This window comes from Andrena cerasifolii, chromosome 7, assembly GCF_050908995.1.
Source record: "Andrena cerasifolii isolate SP2316 chromosome 7, iyAndCera1_principal, whole genome shotgun sequence".
NCBI classification, from domain to species: domain Eukaryota; kingdom Metazoa; phylum Arthropoda; class Insecta; order Hymenoptera; family Andrenidae; genus Andrena; species Andrena cerasifolii.
Window position 1 is genome coordinate 13,656,807 of NC_135124.1, and position 24,729 is coordinate 13,681,535.

General features: G+C 40.4%; 1 protein-coding gene, 1 long non-coding RNA gene and 1 other non-coding gene across 4 annotated transcripts in view; 2 read left to right on the forward strand and 1 right to left on the reverse strand.

Moving 5' to 3' along the window:
• Positions 1 to 255: 255 nt before the first annotated feature.
• Trnav-aac (transfer RNA valine (anticodon AAC)) lies at positions 256 to 328 on the reverse strand. Its single transcript has one exon. It is a non-coding gene; the product is annotated as a tRNA-Val (tRNA).
• Positions 329 to 3,546: 3,218 nt separating this feature from the next.
• On the forward strand, positions 3,547 to 9,014 carry Sap-r (prosaposin). 2 transcript variants are annotated; one of them, XM_076816452.1, is made up of 14 exons: positions 3,547 to 3,800; positions 4,457 to 4,562; positions 4,778 to 5,141; positions 5,647 to 5,952; positions 6,028 to 6,216; positions 6,291 to 6,410; positions 6,561 to 6,761; positions 6,866 to 7,000; positions 7,070 to 7,234; positions 7,316 to 7,535; positions 7,645 to 7,962; positions 8,046 to 8,185; positions 8,272 to 8,502; positions 8,586 to 9,014. In XM_076816452.1, the coding sequence occupies exons 1-14, from the start codon at positions 3,764 to 3,766 to the stop codon at positions 8,649 to 8,651; spliced, it is 2,598 nt and encodes an 865-aa protein (XP_076672567.1). In that variant the 5' UTR covers positions 3,547 to 3,763; the 3' UTR covers positions 8,652 to 9,014. The 2 variants fall into 2 exon arrangements, with proteins under 2 accessions (XP_076672567.1, XP_076672566.1); XM_076816451.1 differs by having other exon boundaries at positions 3,548 to 3,800; positions 6,498 to 6,761.
• Positions 9,015 to 10,518: 1,504 nt separating this feature from the next.
• LOC143371374 (uncharacterized) overlaps positions 10,519 to 24,729 on the forward strand; it is a 117,293-nt gene continuing 103,082 nt past the window's right edge. The window contains exon 1 of the long non-coding RNA XR_013086008.1: positions 10,519 to 10,831. This is a non-coding gene — a long non-coding RNA (uncharacterized LOC143371374). The remainder of the gene's footprint in view (positions 10,832 to 24,729) is intronic.

Below are 24,729 nucleotides of genomic sequence, written 5' to 3' on the forward strand. Positions count from 1 at the left end.
ATTATGGGTCGGTAACACAGATTGGGTGGCGACACGAAGTCCCATAAGGTGATGGGTCTATTCTACACCTCGTCTGTGGTCTATCGAAACTTCGTCGATGGTCTATCATATATCTCGTCTGTGACCGTAGTGTGGAATATAATAATTGAACTGTTTATTGAGTTCCTGTTCAGAGTTAACCTAATTTAATGTACTATCGCATTCAAGTAATTTATTTATCAAACACGTAACTTAAATTTTTTTGCAAAAAATAAATGTTTCCGCCCGGGATCGAACCGGGGACCTTCCGCGTGTTAGGCGGATGTGATAACCACTACACCACGGAAACTGATGTTTACAAATTTGTTTCAGTAAATTTTCATGCCAATAGGTGGATAAAAAATAAATTTGGAAAATGCTTCTAAAATTCACTATTAAAATTTTAATCAAGTTTGGGAAAACTAGATTTTCGCGCACGTTTGGACGGGCTGGGTAAATTTAAAATATCATCGGGGAGGCTGGACGTCGCTGTTCGTACCAAAGACAAGAACGAGGAATCATTCAGCTCAAATGCTCCGTATTTTTGAGAACGAACATTCGCACAAATATGTCAATCCGAACATGGAGAAAATTCGGGCACGAAATTCCTAAGTTTAGGGTGTGTCGATTCTTCCAGGGTTTTAATTAAAATTTTGACACTGAAATTTAAAAGCATTTTCCAAATTAATTTTTTATCGTGCGACACAGTCGAATAAGCCTGCAGAGGATACCACTGACAAAAAATCGCATCGGTAATAGTATCCCATGGGATGATGTGAAACCTATTGATACGAGTGTCGCCCTAATGCGCCTCGCATCGTTCATATCGGTATGTGGTACGCACTTGAGGAGCTTCAAGCAGCAAGACCACCGCGGGGGCCAAGACGCGCGGCGGAAGAAAGAGGGCGTTGCTTCTGAAATTCGACCGAAAAGAGCAGTTATCTCCCAAGCCTGAATTGTAATTGATATTATAAATAAAAAGAACAATGCCTACTTACATTTATTTTATTTATGCATTTTATTTGCTACTTATTATTTGGCAATTTGCTTTGTTAAATCTCGCCGATAACACAGTTCGACAGCCATCTGGACTTGTAACATTCATTAGCCGTTCTTATAGGTTTTCGTGCACTGAAAACGAATCCGTTTGTCGCCATCATCCTCAGTTTTTGAGAAATACGATTTTGAAAAAAAAAACCTGCAAATTTTCAACTTTGAACATCTTTTGTGTCGAAACAGTAATAGTTATTCGGTTGCTTGTTGCGTCAAATTATTCTATGAACCCTCCCAAACACAACGATATAAGTTATTAATGTATTATGAAAATTTAAATATGTTTAAATAACGATCAAATGGAAAATGAAAATGCTTTCCGAAGGAAAAATGTCTGCTGCATCGCGTGGAATGGTCAGATTTTCTCCTAGACCCTTAGTTTTGGAAATTAATTGAAAGATATTTGCAAAAGTGGGTGCATTTCGGGTGTCCTTTTCCATTTGATCGTTGTTTAAACATATTTAAATGTTCATAATGCAATAATAACTTATATCGTTGTATTCGTGAGAGTTCATAGAATAATTTGACGCAACAAGCAACCGAGTAACTATTATTGTTTCGAAACAAAAGATGTTCAAAGTTGAAAATTTGCAGTTTTTTTCAAAATCGAATTTCTCAAATACAGAGGATGATGGCGACAAACGGAGTCGTTTTTCAGCGCACGAAAACCTATAAGAAATGGCTATTGAATGTTACAAGCCTGAAAGGAAGTCAAATTAATTTTCCATTACGTCCAGCAATTTCCACTGAACTACTTAAGTAAAAGGAAAAATACAAATTCAGTATTCTTTCAATCTTTGTTTAAGTATTGCCTCAGATTAATTTAATTATAAAGATAAATGTTACACGTCCCACTATTTATATTTCTAAGAGTGCTTCTGGTGGCGTTTATCACAGGAAGTTTTTAGAATCTTCCGCGATAGAGAACGTTACTGTTTGTTCATCTTCAGTTTTGTTCTGTTACATATGTATAACAGGAAATCAGTGTCCTTCAATTACCAAAATTGATGAACTTTGACTTCCCCGCTGACAATTAGGGCATTCCACTGTGACAAAAATTCGAAACAAACACGCGACAGAACGTCACCTACATTCTCAGCCGAGATTTGAAACTGGTTCCATGATCATAACAACAGCAGTACATATCTACTAAATGCTTCTGCGAACTGCGAATACAATAGTGTCTCATTATATGTAAGCGGCCAAACCTCCGCCAGATTAGGAGCACATGACTTGACTTTCATCGCGATTCAAATTGTGACCGTGAATCTGAACATTTCAAGCTGGAAATTGAACGATACGAACCCTTGAACGGCGTATTTATTGATTCACAAAAACATTACAATGTTCAATAATAAATATGCCCGTGATATTTCTATATCAGTTAAAGCACTGTCGCAGCAGCGAAATGTGAAGCGATAGAACGAAAGGAAACAATTTCGTTATGAAAGTTTCTGTAATACTGCAATATTGCAGTATTATTAAGATATTACTTGAATGGGCAATCGCTAATGTTCTAATTAATTACACAGTTTCGCGTAGAGTCAGAAGTATTCTTGATGAAATATTTTAAACGAACGTAATGAAACCCACATTTTTCGATATGTATACAAAATTGCAAAAGTGAAAAATGCGAGTAAATTAAAAGTATTTTGCATACAGAAATACACTTCCATGATAACCAATATTACGATACATCACATTTATATCGAGTTGTAAATTATGCATATACTGGCATCTGGACTCCACACGAATAACCTTTTACGATAAAATGCTATTTTTATACTCTGTGTAATTATGTAAAACAATAAAAAGTTGTAACACGAGATTGTAAGATTTGGCGCGCTTACGTTCGCGCCGTTTTTTTCACAACAAAAGAATATCGATATGCGCAATCGATCAAATGTCGACTACCTTATCAGAGAGTCGTTTATCTATCGTCGACAATTCTAGTGCCATACGTAATTGTTCGCCGATAATATTTTTCCTGCATTGTAGAAAATGATTCTCTCTCATTACTCCCTCCTCTTCCCTGCGCTTCAAAGTGATAATATACATTCGTTTAATCGGGACACCGATTCAAGATTAGAAAAAAGAGAAGCGAATGGAATCAGGAATGCTTCTTTTTGTACCATGCACTCTTCATTTTTACACCGACAGATGACTCCACCATCTGTTTTCAACGGAAATCAATCGAACCGTCACTGTGCCTACGAAACACAATTATTATTCCTATCTACTTTGCAAAGGAATAGGCAATATGCATAATTACCAGTTCCACTTCAGCGAGAACACCAACGATGGCTCACATTTTAAGAATGCTATGCGCAGTTTTACACTATCGCGTTCCTTGTATGCAGCCGGCGGGGTGGTGCACGTCACGTGACCGTCACGCAAGCTTCCCATTGGCTGTTGTACAGAATAGAAAGAGAGCGAAAGAGAGAAAGCATCGGTCAAAGAATACGTATAAGGGCTAGGATCAGTCATTTGACAGTAGCGCTTAGCGGGAGACTGTTAAACGATTCGTCGACATCTCGTTCGATATATACGCTTCTACGGAGCTGGGTGCAAGGGTAATTGCTCGTCATCGTTGGATAGTATCGTGATTGATAAAGTAACAAAGGAACGGTGTTGTTGAGCCTTTTCGATTTGTACGCTTTATGTGACGAAATTGGGGAGAGCAGCAACGAAAATGAAGATCCTAATCGCGCTCTGCGCGATCCTCGCTGGTGAGTATCGTGCGATTATTCAGCCGTCAATGCCGATCCTTTCCTTTGTTCACGGCGTAGTTCTTTATGCGCTGGTCTTCAACGTTAATTTCTTCTTTTCTTTACCACTATCCACGACAAACTCTTTTACGCCACAGTTTTTCGAATCTTATCAAGCGTATACGCAATATTGTTATTATACCTTGGCGCGACAACATTACGCAGATTATTCCGTTCCAACATAGGCCGTTACATATTCTCAAGTTTGTTAGCGGCAGAGGTTTTCTTACGTTCTTGCGGCCAATAATCACATTATTTTTACTCGCAATTACTCATAAGAAATGGGAGTTGCTTGTCCAGATATACGGGATGAGTCAGTGGCCAGCAATTGCCATGGAATAGTTTATGAGAGAACAATATCGCTGAATGTATCACGTATTCATGAATATAAATCGCGCTTAAAACGTTGTATCAGCCGTAGCTTTCTGGCCAAATTCTTATCTATGTAGCATTTTTCAACTAATTTTAAATACAATGTATCCAGTTTAAATACAAGCTACATCTCCTTCTTCTTGGTGTATTCTTTTACATATACATTGTGCTGTCACAAGTGTATGTAGTTTATAATTATATAATACCATTGTTTTAAAGCATTATAATTAATATGTGTATTTCAGTATCAGCAGCAAGAGTTGTAATTACTGCTGAGGGTCCAACCGACATCCATCTTTTGGGTGATGAAGAATGTACATGGGGGCCTTCGTATTGGTGCGAAAACATTAAGTAAGTTCGATGTGAATGCTTGCAGGCTGAATCAGCAAGTAATAGACAGGCATGTTAGCCAGCTAGTACTAAATTCTTCTGAATTTTCTATAAAATGGAGTCACCTAAATAAAATGGATTTTTTTTTATACATTCTTTGCTATTATGCTGAATTATGCAGCATGTTTCTTATAAGTCGAGGCAATATTAAATTGTTTCGTCGAATCTGAACGCAGGACAGCATCTGGGTGTAATGCCACTAAACACTGCATTAGCACAGTATGGAAGGATATGGAAGTACCGGAGGATACGGACAACGTTTGTGGCGTCTGTAAAGATGTGGTTAATCAAGCTCGCAATCAGCTGGAAAGCAATCAAACCATCGAAGATTTGAGAGCTGTTTTCGAAGGAAGCTGTAGATTGATACACGTCAAAGCAATTGTAAAAGAATGCATAACCATTGTGAATCAGTTTATTCCAGATCTTGTAGAAACTTTGGCAGCAGAAATGAACCCATCGGTAGTTTGTTCCTTAGCTGGACTTTGCAATTCTCCTCGCATTGATAAATTGCTGCAAGACTATGAGCGCAACAAACCTGAGGTAAAGAACAGCTAAAATTCTGTGTCCTGTTAGGGTAAAGGTACCAGTAGTTGACAACTTTTCAGAAAAACGTGAGAAATGAGGTTTTTAGAAGTGGCGAACTGTGGGTATTAGGAGCCGCGGTGCGCTGTTGAAAAGAGATAGTTGCATTTCTAAAAACCTTATTTCTCACGTTTTTCTGAAAAGTTGTCAACTACTGATACATGGTCAACTACTGGTACCTTTACCCTACATCTTATGTTTTTGTTGTTATTCATTTCTGTGGTGTTGGCATCCTTTTACGTCGAGAATTCTCTCAACCGTTTCCTAGCATTTACAGGTTTTCGTTTCAACATTTTTTTGGAAAGTATCACAAGATACTCGTAAATCGCTTTTCGTACCTCGTCTCCTCGGCGAAGCTGGAATTATTATTATTATTCCAGCTTCGCCGAATTATATTTATTAGATTTTCTGAGAATCTTACCAATGGATAGGTGTTTTATATTTTGTATGCATTGTATTCTAGCTCGACGCAATAAACTCCCGTTCTTTGGAAAAAGACGAACTTGAGCCCGATGAATGTTCAAAATGCTATACAGTTGCTAAGCATATGGAGCATAAGCTAAATAACACTCCGCGTGATAAAATGTTGCATCAGATGCTGAATCTGTGCGCAGAGCTCGGCAGTTTCACAGATGCTTGTTCGGCAACAGTTTTAACTTATTTCGAGACAATACGCACTCATTTGAAAGAAAATTTCAACGCTGAAAATATATGCCACTTATCTGGGCAATGCAGCGCCAAGTTCCACAAACACGAAGATACAGATACCGTAAGTTTTGAGATGTTTGTGATCCGACAACGTCGAGCCACCGTATTTAACTCGGTGATATAAAATATATTTTAGACGCCGAAGGTAGAAATTAGACCGCTGTCCAGCGTTGGTATGGTTGATGTAAGTGACGATCTTCCGTGCAAGTTGTGCGAACAACTCGTGGTACATTTAAGAGATCTTTTAGTAGCTAATACCACTGAAGCAGAGTTCCAACAAGTGTTGAAAGGATTATGTCAACAGACACACTCATTCGCGAGTGAAGTAAGCATTTTAGTACTTGATGCTTGTTCACTTACTCATGAGGCAGTTTACTAATCGTTTACATTTTATTTAAGTGTACGGCCGTGGTTGATGAATATTATCCAGAAATTTATGAATACCTCACAAAACGTCTAAATAGTAACGCCGTTTGCCAATTGTCTGGGCTATGTCCTGCTCCAGATAAAGCAGATCAGGTGCATACTTTTCTCCATCAGTAATGTATATATTACGTGATAGATATTACATACACTAGGTTTAATTTCGAATTAAATATTATACAGAATGAACCAATTTGGCCACTAGTCCCTAACGATGCAGCGGAAATAGGAATGCGTATTTTTCAGGGGGCAAAGAAGGATTTGAAAAATAACAAAGAGGAAGAACTAAGCAAGTCAGAAGTGGAGGCAATGCAATTACCTATTGAAAGGATGTTACCTTTCCCGATTTCCGACATTTCGGTGGGTGTGGAAGGAAAGGAATCTTGTGCAGCGTGCGAATATGTGTTACATTTTATACAAGAGACTTTAACGAATCCTGTTAACGAGGTAAGAATATTGAAAATATTCTTTTACCATATCTAATTCAGCTAGGAGTGATTTATACAAAGTAGCATTGTGTTGACAAACAAATACTTTCGTTTATTCCGCAGGAGAAAGTTAAGCTGGCAATTGGTGACGTATGTAGGAAGTTGCCAGAGTCCGTACAAGCTGAATGCTTTGGATTCGTAGACACTTATGGCGACGTTGTTGTGGCGATACTAGCTCAAGAAATTGACCCATCCCAAGTCAGTATATAACAGTGTTTGTGTTAATTATCGTAATGAAAGCAGAAATTATACAAGATGTAATTTCAGGTGTGCCCGATGTTACATCTATGCCCCTCCGAAAGATTAATGCAAGTTTTCGACAGCATTCCAGCAAAGTATATGCTTGAAAACGAAAAGAGCAAGCCCAGTTGCCCATTATGTTTGCTTGCTGTGTCACAAATTTACAATGTTATTAAAAACAACAAAACCGAGGTTGCAACATATTTCGTTAATATTTTCTAATAACACGTTTAAAGATACCGTACCATTAAAGGTATCTAACTTTTCTTGCAGGCTAACATAGAAGCTGAGCTGGACAAATTATGTCTTCATTTGCCGCGTGATCTGAAAGACCAATGTACAGATTTAGTGAAAGGTTACAGCAAGGAGCTTATTGCACTGTTACTGGCAGATTTAACACCGCAAGAAGTATGCGCTTATCTTAAATTGTGTGACCCTTCAAAAAATCTTGGCCCGAAAAGTGCGTTCCCTGTCGACAAAGATGGTGAAATTTGTATGTATCCGGGCAATTAAATACACGTTCTTTACAAATCTTCGATCTGTAATTTAATTCGAAGGGTCTATACAGAATTCTAAAAGCATGTATTTATTTTTTGTTTCAGTGACTAATGAAATACCAGATCCCGCTATATCCTCTGAGGAGTCGATAGAGACAATGAAGAGTCCTACTTGCGTTGTTTGCGAATTTGTTATGCATTACGTTGACAAAACACTTGGCAGCGATAAAGAAAAGCATAAAATTGAAAATGCAGTACGTGGCGTATGTAACCATCTCCCAAAGACCATTTCTCGGGAATGTAATAAATTCGTCAACAATTATGCCGACACTATAATCGATATCCTTACGAAAAATGTTAGTCCCAAACAAGTTTGCACTATGATGGGCATGTGCATACTGTACACGACGGAAGAATTAAAAGGTATTTCGAAGTATAATTTAAATTTTAATTAATTCAGTCTACATTTAAGACAAAAGCTTTGATATCATTGTTTTCTTTTGTAGCCAATGTAGTGGAATGCGGTTTGTGCAAAGCGGTTATTTCAGTGATTGAGAACCTCCTAGCAGATCCAAAAGTCGATGATAGTATTAAAAATGTGGTATCTAAAGTATGCAAACATGTGCCAGCAAAGCAACAAAGCAAGGTAAGATAGTTTATCGGTTACATTTCATTAATTGCTTGATTTCATTCGACAGTTACTATGGAATTCTAATATTTTATTGTTTCTAGTGTACTTCGCTGATAAATATTTATGGACAAAGCATAATAAACCTTGTACAACAACACACTCATGGCAAAACAATATGTGGCAAAATAGGTCTATGTGCACCTGCGGATTATTCTATGGTATCTTTGGAAAGCTCGCGAATGAAACGATCGTACGAGAAAGATCCTACGAAACGTTGTACATGGGGGCCAGCATATTGGTGTTCCACAACTGAAGCAGCTGTAGCATGTAAAGTGAGTAAACTTAACTGAAAAGTACTTGATGTGAATTGTCTGCAGTGTGTACACGTGAATTAACAAAATTTTCTTCCCTAAAGGCTGTTGAGCATTGTAGAGAAGTCGTATGGAAAGCAGATTTCGCCCCACCCAAACAAAATGCTTAACTGTGTAATGAAAGGAAAAGAAATAAATTCACCTACTTCTTGACCCTTAAGTTTTTGCATCTTGTAAGATTTTCATGATTCTTTATAACGTTACGTCAACTACATTAAAAGTGTGATGATAATTTCTAGTTTAAGGATGCACTGTTTCAAAATATAAGAATGTGATACCATTGTTAAAATCTTCCGAACTAATACGTAGAGGGATATTATACATAGGGTAGGAACTTTAGAGATACTAAGGTTAAGCTTTTTACACTATCGCAAAGGCATTACCTTTCACCATGTTGAATTAAGTTGATATTTTATAATAATTATTGTAAGTATGAAGTCTATGATAGTAAATATATAATTACGTATCCAAAACGTTTACATGTTTTCTTTGCGATCAATACGTTTCTTATTACATTCTATTTGTAACATTAATGTCCTCTGTGATAATAAACGAAATGCATAAACAAAATTTTGTCTTCGTGAATTCATAATTAAGCTAATTTATTAATTCATGACTGATTCAGTTGATGTATAGATTGAAACCACTGCTAACGAGTTGTACATTTAGGGCGAATTGCACTTACGCCCAAATCGCCCGTGAATTTCATTAGGTTAGGTTTCCTTATACGCGACTGCACGCATCGTCAAGAATTTCAAAGTCCATTTTCTCGAAAATGAAGCGTAATATCAAAAATTTTTATTGCTTTTTCTCGACTTATTTACTTGTTGTAAGTCGAAAAGAAAGAGTAACTTTTTTTCATATCGTGCTTCATTTTCGAGAAAATCGACTTTGAAATTCTTGACGATGCGTTCAGTCGCGTACAGAAAAACCTAGCTTAATGAAAATCACGGGCGATTTGGACGTAAGTGGAATTCGCCCTCAGTAAGTCGTCCTTTTTCATTATGCATTTGGGACAATACTGGCATTATAATATTTAAAGATTATTTCAAGAATAAATATAAATCAATTCAGGCCTTGTAACATATTGTACATGATATTTCGTGCAAAATCATACAAAGTGTTGGCTTTAACATTTGTAAAAAAAATGGCAAATATTTGTTCATATTTTTAAAGATCTCTAAGGTCTTATTATGCATTGTGTAATGGAAAAGGGACCCATTCTTCGTTTCTTTTTAATATATATGTCACACACGTATTGATATTTTCAAATAAACCTTATCAAATATGGGAACATTACGTGACACCTTTTTCTATATTGTATATTTAATCAGCTTTAACACGAAATGCTGCAATAATTATTTTTCTACAGACCATTCATAGGTATATATACTTGCAAGAAAATGTTCTCTAACCTATTCAATGCCTCTGATTTCTTCAAATTAATCTTCCTACGCAAATTACCAATATTATAAGATTTTTAATACTGTCGCTTTGTGTTAACATTTCGAAGGTTTCCTGACAATTTATTTAATATTGATACTTTCGTAAAAAGTAACAATTTTTAAAGCACTGTCGACGTCTTTACTCGACAAAAGCGGATAACTATTTGCAACTATCTGCCACAATCTGCCTCCGAATCAAACTAATCTAATCAGAAATCTGATCTGCCTATTTGATTTATTGATTAAACACTTGACTAATATAAAAAATACATTACAACTAATTATAGTGGTATCAAACGTAATTACATATAGTCGTATATCCTGAAGTACTTTTGATACTCCGTTTGATAAGAATTGTATAATATTAGTTTTAAAAATAAAGTGCAAAAAACGATTGCTGTATAAAGTGCGTATTACGGTCATTTATTTTCGAGGAATTTATATTTTAATGACATTGTAACTTAATAATTGACTTTAAACAAATGGAAGATTTACGAAATTGATTTGATTTTCGCGCTAATTCTAGAAATAGTGTTGCAAGGCTATCGAACTCTCGATAATCGAATCGAAGGCGTGAACTATTTCGATACTTTTCGCAATTTCCTTGGCGCGTCGCAGTATTATTCCGGTGATTTAAATTTGTGTTTTAGTAGTCAAATTTATTAAACTCTTGCTTTATTACAGTAGTTTAAGTGGCTTAAGTGAAGTGTTTCGTGCCCCTCATTGAATATACGCAATGCGGTGGATATTTCTGGGCTTTTTTCGACTTCTTAAAGAGGATGAAATTCCGTGGACGAAACAGCATAGATATGGCGGGAGAAAGAAGCATCTGTACCATACTTTGGGTGAGTCACTTCCTTCATTTCCCTCATTCTCGATTGTGTCATGGGATGAAAGGTCCATAACGATACAGATAAGAGCTAATTGGGCATACCAGACGGAATATCACCATGTGACTAATCATTTTTAACCTTTATGCACTACATACATGCAACGGCTTGAGAGACTGAAAGGAGCTATGACTTTTAGTTCCTCTTACGATTCTTCTTTCTATGCATGGTATACATATATGCACGAGGTATAGGATCTTCTATCTATAGGTAGATATACTCTATACCTCGCCTGTATTTCTACAATAATTACGTTTCAATTTAAATTTCGACGAAGCATAGATGTGACCATCGATGACTGTATCACAGACGAGGTATAGGATAGACCTATCAACCAATTCATTTTTCTGTCACCGGTTTGGGGGGTCCTAGGACCTCCTTACCATTTTAGTGTCGCATGCAACGTTACCGGTAAAGTCTCGAAACAGATTGAAACGCTACGCGTGGTATGTACCATTTTTGAGCGCCATAGTGTCGTGATCCCCGAATTGGATTTTCGGAGAGAAATCAGCGTGATTCGTTGACAAACCGAGCCAAAGCATAGCGTAGCAAAAGTCTACCCTAGAGGGTACATAGATGTCAAACTCTCACCCTAAACAAATCACACGTATACAAGCACGCATACACCTTTCAGCATTTCAACACATTTCAGAGTAGTTCGTGAGTTGGACGCTGTTCATGAGCAGATGTCACTACATTCAGGCCTCAAATTATGAGTCAGTAACACAGTTTTGGGTGGCGACACGAACATCCATAAGGTGATAGGTCTATCCTAGGCCGGTATTCATAGTCGCTACTTATTTTTAAGCAAATGCTTAAGCATCCGGCATCCTTTACTAGCTACTAGGTTATTCTACTATGATAACTATTATTTATAGAAATCTATACAATCTTATTTCGGTAATGTTTCCTTATAGTACATCTACTGTTGTAATGCAGTAGTGCATCATTAGATGGCAGTGCATATTCTATGTGCACTTTATTACTTTCCTATTGAATTGACGAATTATGTGATCTCTCGTTAATCATATTGGACTTGAACTTTTTAGTATGTAAAACTTAAAATTTATTTTTACAATAGAAAAAATAATTTATTGTAGTAAAGTGCAGTTTCAATATCAAACTTTAAATTTGCATCAATTTCAAACGTTTTTTAGAACGAATCCAGGGCAATCGTCTAATTTAATATGATTCGAAAAAATAGTGACGATCTCAAGAAGTAACATAGTGTTAATATAACATGACTTTACAAAGATATTTGATAATTCAGTTAAATATAAATGAAACTTAGCTTCAGATTTGGGTCTCATAATAGGAAGGGTTTACTGGCGAATCAGAGTTGAATATAAAATGCCAAATGAGGTATAGTATATTTTAATTAACTAAATACTAATTTATTTTGAATTATAAAATCGGGTTTTACTGTATTCTATTTCTCAGAAAAATCTGTAACTTGTAAATCAAGTTTCTAATAAACAGGATCTTTTCCTTATATTACAGTATAATTTTTTATTAATATTACGTTAGCCTCTTCGTACGTTAGAGATCCCAAAGTTTTCGAATGTCCAAATCTTTTATCCCAATTTAAAATTTCCGAAGCGACATATACCTAATGACATTAAGGAACAAAGCAGAAAAGAATCCACGTTAGAGAGTAATGGACCTGGCAAAACTGGGAAATTTTGAATCTAAGCTGTTGATGTGCATTTCTTTCGTATAAACTTTATAGGATTTACGATAACAGTGGGGAATATTTTTATTTCAATGAAATTACTCATACCTGAAATTCAAACTGATTGGACTTAAATTTCAAAGTACCAAGAAGTTGCAGGTATTTAAATACACCACAGCTCCACACTTCTGACCTTTTTCCTCCCTGCAGGTCCATTGTTCTTCGGGTGATAATGAGCTCATAAATACTAAGTAATCATCGAATAAGCCACGACTATGGTACGTTCTTCGGGGCATACGTACACGAATAGCAACCAGTCGTCATCTCTTCCTTCATGACCGACAAGTTTATGTCTTGGCTCGTCACGCCTCTACGTGCTGAATAAGACAACCTCGCCTCTTCCTCCTCTTCCTCTTCCTCACAGTTCCGAATATTTTTACTGAAACAAGGGGAGACGAGGGAGAGATAAATTTCAATCATTCGTATACATAGAATAGCAAATTCGTAGATGTTGTACTCTAATTTTCCAGAGAAAGGTCAATTAATTATTTATCGTAGAGATATTCAGATTTATAGCATTCTAGCTTTACTACTCGGCTTCGCCCGAAATTTAGATTCTGATTTTATAAAAAAATTTTTTTTAGTTTTTTTTGTAAAAATGGTCTTAGGTTTAGGCGACAGACAAACACACAAACATATAGAAGCTTTCTGCTTTATATATTAAGCTAGTTCAGTATATACTCACCTATGCATAAATACCACATCCAATTAGAATTATCTTCTTACTAATATCATTTTAACACAGAGAACCTGATGGTCAGTGCAAAGTATAATTGTTAAACGATAACAAAAACACCACCATTTGGTAATAACAAACTATCCCTACTTGTAGTCACACTGGATAAAAGATTCCTCTAAACAAACCAATACATCAATCAGTATCCAAAAAACATTCATACACACATGCAAAAGTGTCAATTAATTTCAAACTCTCCTTGCACCACCAACCTCCAAACTTAGCCACCGTGAAACTTATCAAAGAAACTTCCAACGAGACTTGACATATCTTTCCTCACAACTCTTTCATATCACTGAAAACACTTCATTCTAATCCAAACCTCATGCAATTAATTTCGCCTCTTCGATTCAAACTATTCTCATCCATTCAGATCCTCACTAACATTAAAATTACATATTTTCCCTTGAATCCACTATGATTCATGGCTTACCCCGACACGAAGCTGATTTTGAGGCGTCATCCCTAGCTGCAGTTACGAGTGACGATCTCGTTCCTCGTTCCTCGCGAGATGCTCGCTCTGTCTGAACGGCAGATAAATATCGGTAGGTTCTTACAGCTTCTCCAGCCTCTCTCGCGTTGGAGGAACGTTCGAGTTTTCTTCGCGTCGTTGCGTGTCCCGCGACGTGCGGGTGTTTTGCCCACGCACGTGCGGGGGCCCACGCGATTCTTAATACGAGCCGCGTCAGCTGCGTAAAGAGCCGTGGGCCAGTCTCCGCGCCACGCGGCGCACACATGCACACGCGTGTGGGATAGCCAGCGTACACCCCCGTAGCCTTTGTCCAGCAGGATAATTGTCCACGCGGGCGAGTATCGGCGTGATATTGGTGTCGGATTCTGCCACACCTTCGGCCATTGTAAATCAATCGGTGGCCCTCGATATAGAAGGATCGAGCTCTCGGTGATGGGCGCCTTTGTGCGCGGTTTCACGGCGACCACCGTGTCTTCCCGCGTCGGCCAAGGATACTAAGCCCGGAGAAATCAGCTCGTTCTAAGTCTAAGAGGTTCGCTTTGCAGATTTCGTAGAAGAAGGGGGTGTTCTATAGGGGAGGCTTCTGTGGTTTACAGTACAATCAGTTGGTAGTGATAATGCTTGTTTAAGGAAGATGTTAATATGTCTGGATTAATGTAATGGTGAGTTGTGTGAAGAGGCACATTGTTACGAGCAGAATGAATGTCTTCTGGATGGAATTAGGGATTGGTGGTTGGGAGACGAGGGTTGATAGTTTTCGAATCTTAATCGTCCATGGTGAACCATTTTTGTAGGAACAGAGATTGAGATGTTGAAGATACTAAGTTGCTTGATTTCGTTGGAATAATTTTCTGGAGGTGTACAAGTGGCAAGGGGTAATAAATTGTAGTCAGGGAAGGGTTAGGCAAGTTTTAAGATTTTGAAACTGGGTGATATATTCGAACCACGCATATAGAAATTGGATTTAGTCTACTATCGAACTCACTTATCTGTATTAGAGTATCAAAGTGACAATACACAAAGAAATGCAAACCTCAAAGATAAATAGAATTGTACACGAAGAAAATACGTACTTCTCACAGAGATTGAATTTTCAACTGTATTTATTGTGCTACTTGAAAATCACACAAATTCTAACTATATCCATGAAAATACTTTGGAATGTCGAGCTTGTATTCATTTTTCTTAGAATAACGACCAAGCAGTCAATGTTTGGGTATTGTTTATATTTATTAATTTCAAGCCTAATTCCATCCAAAAACAAAAGATCGCGCAGGTTGTAATCCCCCTTCGTGAGCTCGACGGACTTTCTCCTTGCTGGGGAGGAACTAGTGATAGCAGGACTGCTCGATTATTTCGGAGCAGGCTTTCTTGGTTTCGAATAGGTTCTGAATGATTGAAGATAACGTTGCACTGCTGGTACAATATATACCAGAGTTATGAGATGCTGGACGTTTCACGGGACAATAAACTTTGGAACTTGTGGGTAAATAAAGGTTAACGTCCCATTGGCGGTGCTCGAATAGGTGTCTTTCGTGTTTCGTGGTTGTTACTCTGGCGGACCAGGGAAAGGGGTTGCTAAATAACTGAGCTCGCGATTTCGTGTAAGAAAGAAAGGCAGTAATATTTCCTTTCTTGGAACTTAATGCAGCTTTATTTCCAATAATCCCTATCGAATATTTCTCACGAATTTGAAACTCAGTTGCCAACAAAACTCAAAACTTTCAAAGTGTGATCTAGGACTGCACAGTATCTAAAGTACAAGTTCAATTGCTCTCTTCTATTATTAAATAAACACTGATCCTTCCAGTACTGACCATTCCAACGAAAAACACAATTTCTCGTTTTCGATTCTTCCTACAAATGAAGGCCTAATAAAGAGCATTAAATCAACGCTTCACAGGCTACAAGCATCTAAACGTCCATGCAGAAAAATTTACAAACACATCACCCCCATTTTTTAAATCCATAACTGATCGCTATTCATAGCACACGACCATCTCCAAAACAGTAATTCCCTCACCCGAGACTGTCTCTTCTAAAATCATCCCCGCACGTTCCCTCGTCCAATACTCGACACCGTTTAGCCCCCCGCCATCAGTGACCACCGTGCACGGCCTAAATTCCATCGTCCACCAGACGGCACCAAGTAAACACCGCAGCAAGGCGAGAAATTCAGCCAAAAGTCCCATAAAACTTGCCAGGTCGGCGCATATCGGAATCCACGAATTTACGAGCGTCACCGTGCGTGCTCGAAAAGTTCCGCGAGATTTTATCAGGAGTTTTTGGCACGGTGTCCATACGTCACGCCAAACTTTTCCTCTAACCGCCCCCCTCCCCCCTGCCTCGCTGGTTGCCCCCTGTGTCCCGCGTGTAATCTGGCCGTTAATTCGGTCGAGAGCTGCCCCTTACGTGCCATTTAGGCGTGGTGCGGCCCGAAAACCGCAGGCAGGGTGCATATGTAATTAATTTTTCGCGTTAACCACCCTCTCACCCTCCCGTCCTTCCACCGTCCGCCTGGTAGTTTCGGCGGCGAGTGCAAACGGGGCGTGGGAGGCTAGGGGGGGGGGCGGGATGGGGGTGCACACCGACACACGTTCGACGGATCTTCGAGCCGGCGACCATTTCATCGTATCGAGGGCCGTGTTTCGCGTTCACCGGAGAAACTCGAAATTGGAAAACGGCCGGTCCAGAACCAGCGAAATTAATTGAAGTCTGAGTGGCGAGCGATGAAGGGGCTGAGGCAGCGGCCGTTCGTACAGAAAGAGGTAAACCCGGAAGCAGGGTAGAAACGGAGGGCTGCGCGTAGAGTGAGAGGGAGAGTGAGCGGGGGCGGCGAGGGGGGGTGACGCAGGGGTGGGAAAAAGAGCACTACCGTTCGGGGTGGAACAGAGCAACCGTGTCGCGAGAAAGAGAGGGAAAAAGGGAGGGCCGATTGCAGAACTTGGCGCAGACAGGCTGGACACGGTGCTCCGTTGGAAACGGGTCGTCTAATAACCGATAGTCTTTTTCTAAGCGGACGCGGTATTACGACTTCCACGAAAACAGCTGGCCCGTGATATTGAGGGGAAATTCATATTTAGTTATTTCTTTGCCCGGCGCGGGGTGAAGTCTCTCTGCTCCCTTGCTGCGCGAACTGGTTGCACCCGGGGGCTGAGAGTGGTTTTTTGGGGGGTGATTTAAAGTGATAGGCAGGGTGTTCCGTGAATCAGGGTGGAAGGTGATTTTTCGATTGGTTGCCTAAGTTTTGGGAGGAAGGAGTATGCGTTCAATTAAAAGACGTGGTAGAAGCTATCGCAGCTGCTGGAAATTGTTCTACTGCTACTTAGTTAAATGAAGTAGCAGTCGTTAGCCTCCAGCACCTTGATTTCGTTGATATTTCAATGATCCTAGAAGATTCAGAGTCGTGATAGCTGCAAGCTGATTCGAAATCATTTGCTAGAGTAATAATTCATCTGTTAATTTCTTTCTTCTTTCATGGGTTAAGGGAAGTCCTTATATTGCATAATATATGCAAGCACAAGAAGCAGAATAAAATTTCCTTTAGTAAACGTTAAATGCACAAAGCATTTGAATCACGAGGTCTTATCCTGCTTTCTCCTTTCCAAATACAATTTCCAATTTCTTCAAACCCAAAGAAATAGCCCGGGAAATTAGGTGGCCCTTTGTAGAGTCAGAGTCGATTCGAGCATGAAATATATAATCATCCACTCAACGCTCTGCTTAATATTTATCCACTTTGAGTTGGATAACGTGTAACAGGAAATCGATGTCTAAAAGCCTGCCAAGTAAGCTACAATTTTGGAGGCTTGCTAGCGGACAGCAAACACCGATAGGCAATTCGCGAAGGGTACGACAAGAGGAAGTGGAGAATCGCGCGGGTGTGTGGGTGGTCGGGCATATATGTGCCAATGCACATCTCCCCCATTTGTGGAACTGCATTTCCTATAATCTGCGAGCAATCACTTGATAATTGGCTGGCTCCACTCTACACGTCTACACGCCCCTATCCGTGCGCACATCCTCAGATGGCCATTCGAAGGACGAAAATTCCTCATCCGATCAACGTCCCGTTAATTTTTTCCTCCTCAAAGCTCCCGCCGTCGCGGACGAAATCTTTCCCATTTCCTGCAGCCCATTTGCATCGACTCAATTTAATTTCGAATCGTTCCCATCGCAGATAAAGACAGCAAAATGAGTAGTGAATGTCGAACGGACACCAGACACCCCAAATTTTTATACGATCCAATCCATATCGTTTACTATCTGCACAACAGCCCTCGTCTCTTCCACCTAATCATCCCCTCTTTCACGTGTAAACGAAACATTCCACCGATGGCGCGAAATCTCCAATACCCCCCCAAAAACGATTGCGAAAACACTCGAAGTCGAGGAATCGGAGGGACGAGGGCTCAGCCAGTTGCCGCTATTAATCGGGACGCATCTTTGCAATATCCGGCCCCGTCTACTTAGCAGAGTTGAATTACACCGGCCGTCTGGCGTGCAATAAAGAGCGAATCTTTCAGGAACAATAAAACGGACGCTTGTTGCGCGGTGTTCTTGCTCGGTAGAGTCTGCCTCCCACCTCGTCAACGGTCGGTTGACTGTTGGTGCACCACCAACCTCGTAGCCGTCGCGGAAGTTTTCCTTGTCGTATTATACGCCGAATTTATTGCACTTTCTTCCACTTCTGATGCCAACCGAAAGGGAATTCCCTGCTTGGCGTTGCTTGCCGCTGCTGGTGGTGGCAAACGCGGCGGTAACTTGTACATACATTTACACGTAAATGCCTCCACCAAATAGGAGTTTCACGCGTGCACGCGGGCGCGCGCGCCCGCGCACGCCTACGTGGGACGGCGGCGATGGCCCGTTCGTTCGTTTCTCGCGACGACGTGTACGCTGGCAAATTGCTTCTGCGTCGGGTAGAGTTTATTCTAGTAACACAGTTTCGGCTGCTCGTAGACGAGTTTGTTTGGGTCCATCTCGCTTAAGAGCAGGCGGTCCTGTGAAGGATGCAAGGGCTGGTATTACTGGGACCACGGTGTTGGACGTTCCACTGACGAGGAGCCCTTCGTAGTTGCCCTATATTTCTGGAGCATTTCGCCATTCTTGGATGGAATTTTGTGGATAGACTTCGGGGGGTTGCTGGATCGCAGAGTCTCTTTTTTTCATAGGTAGTGGAAGGAGTTGCAACTCTGGGGAGTTGAACGTTGTATTTCTGGTGTGTAATTGGTTACTTTTGATTTTATTTTTATTGGTACAGAATATTGCGCTAATTACGTTTGTTTCATATTTATGGGGTGTAGTATGATTTCTGAGCTGGAGGTTGGAGAATCTTCTTTTTGGCGATTGCTAAATCACAGCTGGTTTGATTCTTAATTTGTCGTAGAGGAATTTGTTACCTGGTGAATAAGAATTCTTATTTACATTTTACTGATTATGTTTCCTTGTATATCTTGAAGATTGGTTCTACGATTTTTCCAAGGACTCTCGCAGGGGTTGCTAGACCACAGATCTTCGTTTCGTAATTGGCAGTGGAAACGCTAAGTACTGTACGTAGTTTAATGATTTAATAATTTAGTAATCTTCAATATCGTGCATTTTCTGGGTCGTTGAAAATTACACAAGAATAAGAACAGCATCTTTAATGACGTGTTGAAAGATTGAATTCTCAGAAGCGCAAATTGCAAGTGTACAACTTGACAGGGATGAAGCGTCGTTGCAATTAAATGCATTTATACTCGTAGTTGTGCTCACAGTTTTCTGCTATTGTATAAGCAGCAATTACACTTGGTGCTTTTACAGAGCTATTACCTCACAGCCATGAGCCGGGTTGCAAGATATTATACTCTTAACAGTAATATAGTATTTTACAGTGTTAATTCTGCAAACTTTATAACCAACATGAACTCACTCTCAAATATAATAATACAGATTGCAATGTTTAACGCGTCACTCATGAGAACCTCGTTAATTGCGGCGTAAATACAATTATTTCTCCATCCTTTGAAATTCTATTGAAACTATACGATTCAAGCAAAAAAAAAAAAATTAAAATTAAATAGTTGTTATTCAACTTTCAAATAAAGAAGGTGTGTATGTGTAATTGTATATTCGAGTTGTAGACGGAGAAGCATTTATCTTTAAAGTTCCTCAGAGACTAGGATTTACAACTAACCATTCTTACCTTCTCTCACTTCGTCCTTAATCCCACTGAATTTTTTACTGCCTGCCGTCCACTAGGGCTTCCAAAAAAGTTAATACCCTAAAAGAGGTGTTTTACTTTCAAATAAATATTTTCTACTGCTTTCAAGTGCACCGCCATTTTTTTTTTTGATAAAGCACTGAGGCTAATACTCTCTGCGCGAGTAAATTCCAAAATGATCTACAAGTACAATTCATAATAGGATTTTAGGAGTAGCCGGTATTTTTATGTATATTTAAAAGACTCTGAACTTGTGCATCGTAAAAGAATAGTTAACGAAGGAGATGATTTCATAAGCGGAGCCTGCAAAGGACAATCATTACCCTTAATTTATATCATATATCGCATATGTAGTTTCTACAAAAAAGCTCTATTACATTCCCCAAGGAAATTTAAAACGATACAAACTAATCTCGAAAAAATTCATCTCAATTCAAAGAACGACTCCGTTCCATCCCCAGCGTGGAACTAATTTGCACATCGAACTTCCAAAGATCTCGACCGCCTCGCAAGAAATCCCGCCCGAGCAAAACTTTCGGAATAACTGAAATCCCTTATTGCCCTAATTCATCGTGATTCCCTTATCGTCGATTTCGCTGCCGCTGGCCGAAGGGAGACGACAGAGAGATAGAGCGAGCGCGAGAGAGCGCGGGAGAGGGTAAAAAAGGAACAGAAGGAAGTTCCTCGAGATGGGAAACTCCGGACAAAAAAGGACGGGAAAAGGTCGTCGTCGAAAGACGAATTTACTTCTCGGCGTGAGTTACGTTTTCGTAGGCGAGCGTCGGTGATCCTACACCGTTGCTCGCCAAGGGGGTTGTTGGTTCGTCGACGGCTAGGTTAAGGGTTGGAAACGGAAGTGCGGCAAGACGGTGCCGGCGGTGGAAGGCAACGGACGTTGTAGGGGCGCGGGTGGGCCGAACGGCTACGAAGGAACGGCAGAGGCGGCTCGTCGAGGGGTTGAAACGTAGAGAGCGGCAGGAGGAGGCACGGGATGGAAGGGTGAGTGGATGGAGAGGGTTGAAACCGGCGGTTGAGACGCGGGGGGATGAGAAGGCAAGCAAGACCACCACCGCCTCACCTCGCCTCTTTGCTACGCCACGCCTCGCCTCACAATGCACCGGATTAGCGATTGTATTGATCCGCCCTCGCGCTAGTCCCTAGAACACCCCCCGTCCTCCACTACCTCCTACACCGCCACCTCCTCCTCCTTTCCGCCGTCCTCGTCCTCGTCCTCGTCCTCGTCCTCGTCCTCGTCCTCGGCGTCCTGCGAGAAGGAGCCACATTTTGGACCGCGCTCCACTCACCCTGTCCACCCACTTCTGCTTTGTCACGCCGACACCGGCGTTAGCAGAAGAACGTTACGGAACTGCAGGAAGAAAAGGGTATGACGCTGACGGTTACAGGGCGCGCCAAAAAGTTCCGCGGCTCCACTGCAGGGGGTGGGTGGTTCCCTTATGTTTTTCCCTTTTTCTTATCGATCGTATCGATCCACCGTTCGGCCGGCACCTACCCGCTTGTCATTATTCGCGCTGTCTTAGGTAATTCGATCCAAGACGCGGCTTGCAAGTCTATCGCGTTACCGCGCGCGCAATTTGGGACGGCGCTCGGCCTGATCCTGTTAAGGGGTACCGCTCCGGGGGGTGGATTCGTGGTTCTTGAAGAAGTGTGTTGTCAGATGGATGGCGGCGCGATAATTAGTCGGGTGTGTTGTAGACTGAATTAGTTTGCGAAGCGCGTGGTTTGAAATATGCTATTCTTCGATTAAGGATTTAGGGGTTGGTATAGGTAGGATTCAGCAGGGAAAGTACACGACTGGGGAATTTTGTGAATATCAGGTGAATGGGAGTATAATGATTTAAAAGAGAGTATTTTTTTTAATATATGAGAGAAATTGATATTGGGGTTTATTTTAGAAAATTATGTGAAGAAGTTCGTCCCGTTTTCTGCCCCTTTTATGGACCTATGTAGAGTAAACTACACAATGATTGTCTATATTTTTTTGTGAAGTTTTTATATGGTCTTAATTTTCAGTTATTAATCAGTGATTATGGATTTCTCATTAAAATGAAACATCTTGAGTACCTATTAAGTCTCTTATTTTAAAAATATTCAATGAAAAACAAAAATAGGCATAAAAGTACAATCATTGACACCCTAAAATTTGAGGTCATATAGAAAAACATATGTAGTTAAAAACGAAGTTTAAAGTGTTTAACCAGACTATTTCATTCACTATTAAATACCAATAACACTTAGTAAATCTGTATTTCAGCCCATTACTTAGTTATAAAGCGACAAAATATACTTACCTACCCCTTATCAAAATTTTAAGAAACCGCCTAAAACTCAGCCCTTTGTCCCACTTTGCGGTGTTGCCAGATGTAAAATGTGTAGTTCGACTACTGGGCTTTGCAGTGTTGTAATGAAAGAAAAATAAGAAAAATATAAGCAGATTTGATAAATTCATTCATTATTTGCTATTTTTACTGGATGAATATGAACGATTAATTGATAAAGGGGACGTGGTCGCTAGTAATGATATTTTCTTTAATTGCAGTGGCGAAATTCAGATGATATTTTATAAATAATTTATAGCTAATTTGATTGAGCAAATAGTAGCCAATAGCAGCTAATTTCATCATATTCTACACTCTCTCTTGTTAGTTGAATTTACCCATCCGTTTGTTGCCTTCGCTCACTTAGTTCATCTAGTGTAAATTATTTTCGCTCAGTGGATGGCAATAGCAGAGCAGAGCAGGAAAGGGGACAAAGAGCTTATAACATTAAAACGTCGTTGCAGGCAGCGGCCGGATTTGTTCTAAGCTCTAAATCCTTCGCAATCTTCATTCCTTCTGACTTGTTCCTAAATTACACGGCTGGTAATAGGAATTGCAAAATATTTTGGTAATACCATATATCGATTCACGTAACACTCGTTTTCTTTTAATTATACCCAATCGTTTTTAAAACACAACCTACGTAAAGCTCTCCGGAAATCTGTCCTGAATATCCACGGATGAGATTACGATTTCGTTGAATTCCTTCAACCCATTCCAGCGGTCCTCACGAGTTTCTCATTACCATTTTCCTCTGGCCAGGTTCCCTTTCGCAATATGTTGTCTCAAATCCTAAGTGTAAATACCAGTCTTCTAATTTCAGAACAAATAGAAAAAGAACGAGACCAATAAATATTTCTAATACTTGAACAATCAAACTCATTTCCGAAGAACTAGAGAGACCACAATGATTCTAAAAAAATTATTATAAGCATGCTTCCTCCTTCGTGTTAATCCCCTTTACATTTTGAGTTTCTCATTCGTGCCCTTATTTTCCTGTTCGAGATGTTAAACAAGTGACTCGTGAGACGTTTTGTTTACCTCTATAAAGCATTCGAGAGTGCAGTGCACATTTCCTCGGGAGAATCGTGTTTTTTTTTTTGCGGCAATCGTATAAAGAAAAATATCTTTCCTGCGAACATTCAGTTCAGTTCACGCTGCATTTGCGCGTACTCTCTTTCCCAGGCCATAGCAATGCTGTCGCGAGGAAAATAGCAGCGCATACTACGAAGGGGGAAGGGGCTGCGGTTACAGAGACTGCAACGAGGCGCCAAAAAATACGAAATCTATGAGAATTCTTTTTACCCCCACTCGCTCTCTCCGTCTGTTCTCTTGTCCCTTGGCAAGCGCGACAGTTTTGGCTACGTCCCGTCCGTAATTCGAATACTCGTGCGTGACACGGTAGCTTCGATGAAAAAAAGAAGTATTCCTTGGGAATGTGGAATTCTCCTACAAAACCGCGATAACCCTAAAAAGAAATTGTTCACCAAGAATCTTTATGGGACTTCATAAAGTGCTATTGCATTTTATTTCATCAAAGGTCCCGCGCTTTTATTACGATTCCCAAGAAATTGTTATCGTTCGGTTCCCACTGCGTTCAGGATCCCTCCCCACCCTCGGAGCGTTAACGCTCCCTCAAAGCTCGCGGATTCTGGGGGGGACGAAATGGGACGAGGGGTAGTGGTTGCTGACATTCGTTCGTCGCGCCAAGAAATCCGAAATTCTCCCACAAATTCCTTTTTCACGGCACGTAACGCCGCCGACATCCCCATCCACCCTCTAAAGTAGACGACGATGGCGACGATGAGGCGCGAGGAGAATCGAGGTCGCGGGTGAAATCGTCCTCCCGTACTTTACAACGCGTTACCCGCGCCGGGCTGGTTCAGCCAAATGGGAAAATCAATTTTTTGGGGAAACGAACGAGCACGCAAATCCAGCTTGATCCGTTCAACGAAGTCGCGACTGCCGGGGTTCAAGGCTGCAGGATCCGCAGTTGGATCGCCCGGCGAGCTCAATTTGTTACGCTAAACAGCGGATCTCGAGCGAGACAACGTCCCCGGCACCGAAGCGACTCAAACTTTTCAGCGACTCGTGTCGCCGAACCATCGTCCATCCGATCCGAAGCGTAGCTACATCGAAAATGGCCGCTGCTCGATGCCGTGCGGCGTGTTCGTTACAAAAGCTACAAATTAGCATAAAAGTGAGGCCTTGAACTGTGGTATCATTACTCCGCCTGTTATTAAACTTTCGCGACCCGAAAGTATCGGTTACCGCGCAGACCTCCAGACAACTGTGCAGCCTTAAAGAATTCCGGCCACGTTGCACGACGCCCAGGCAGCATCGGCCGACCGTGCCGCGTTTCGGTGGCCGAT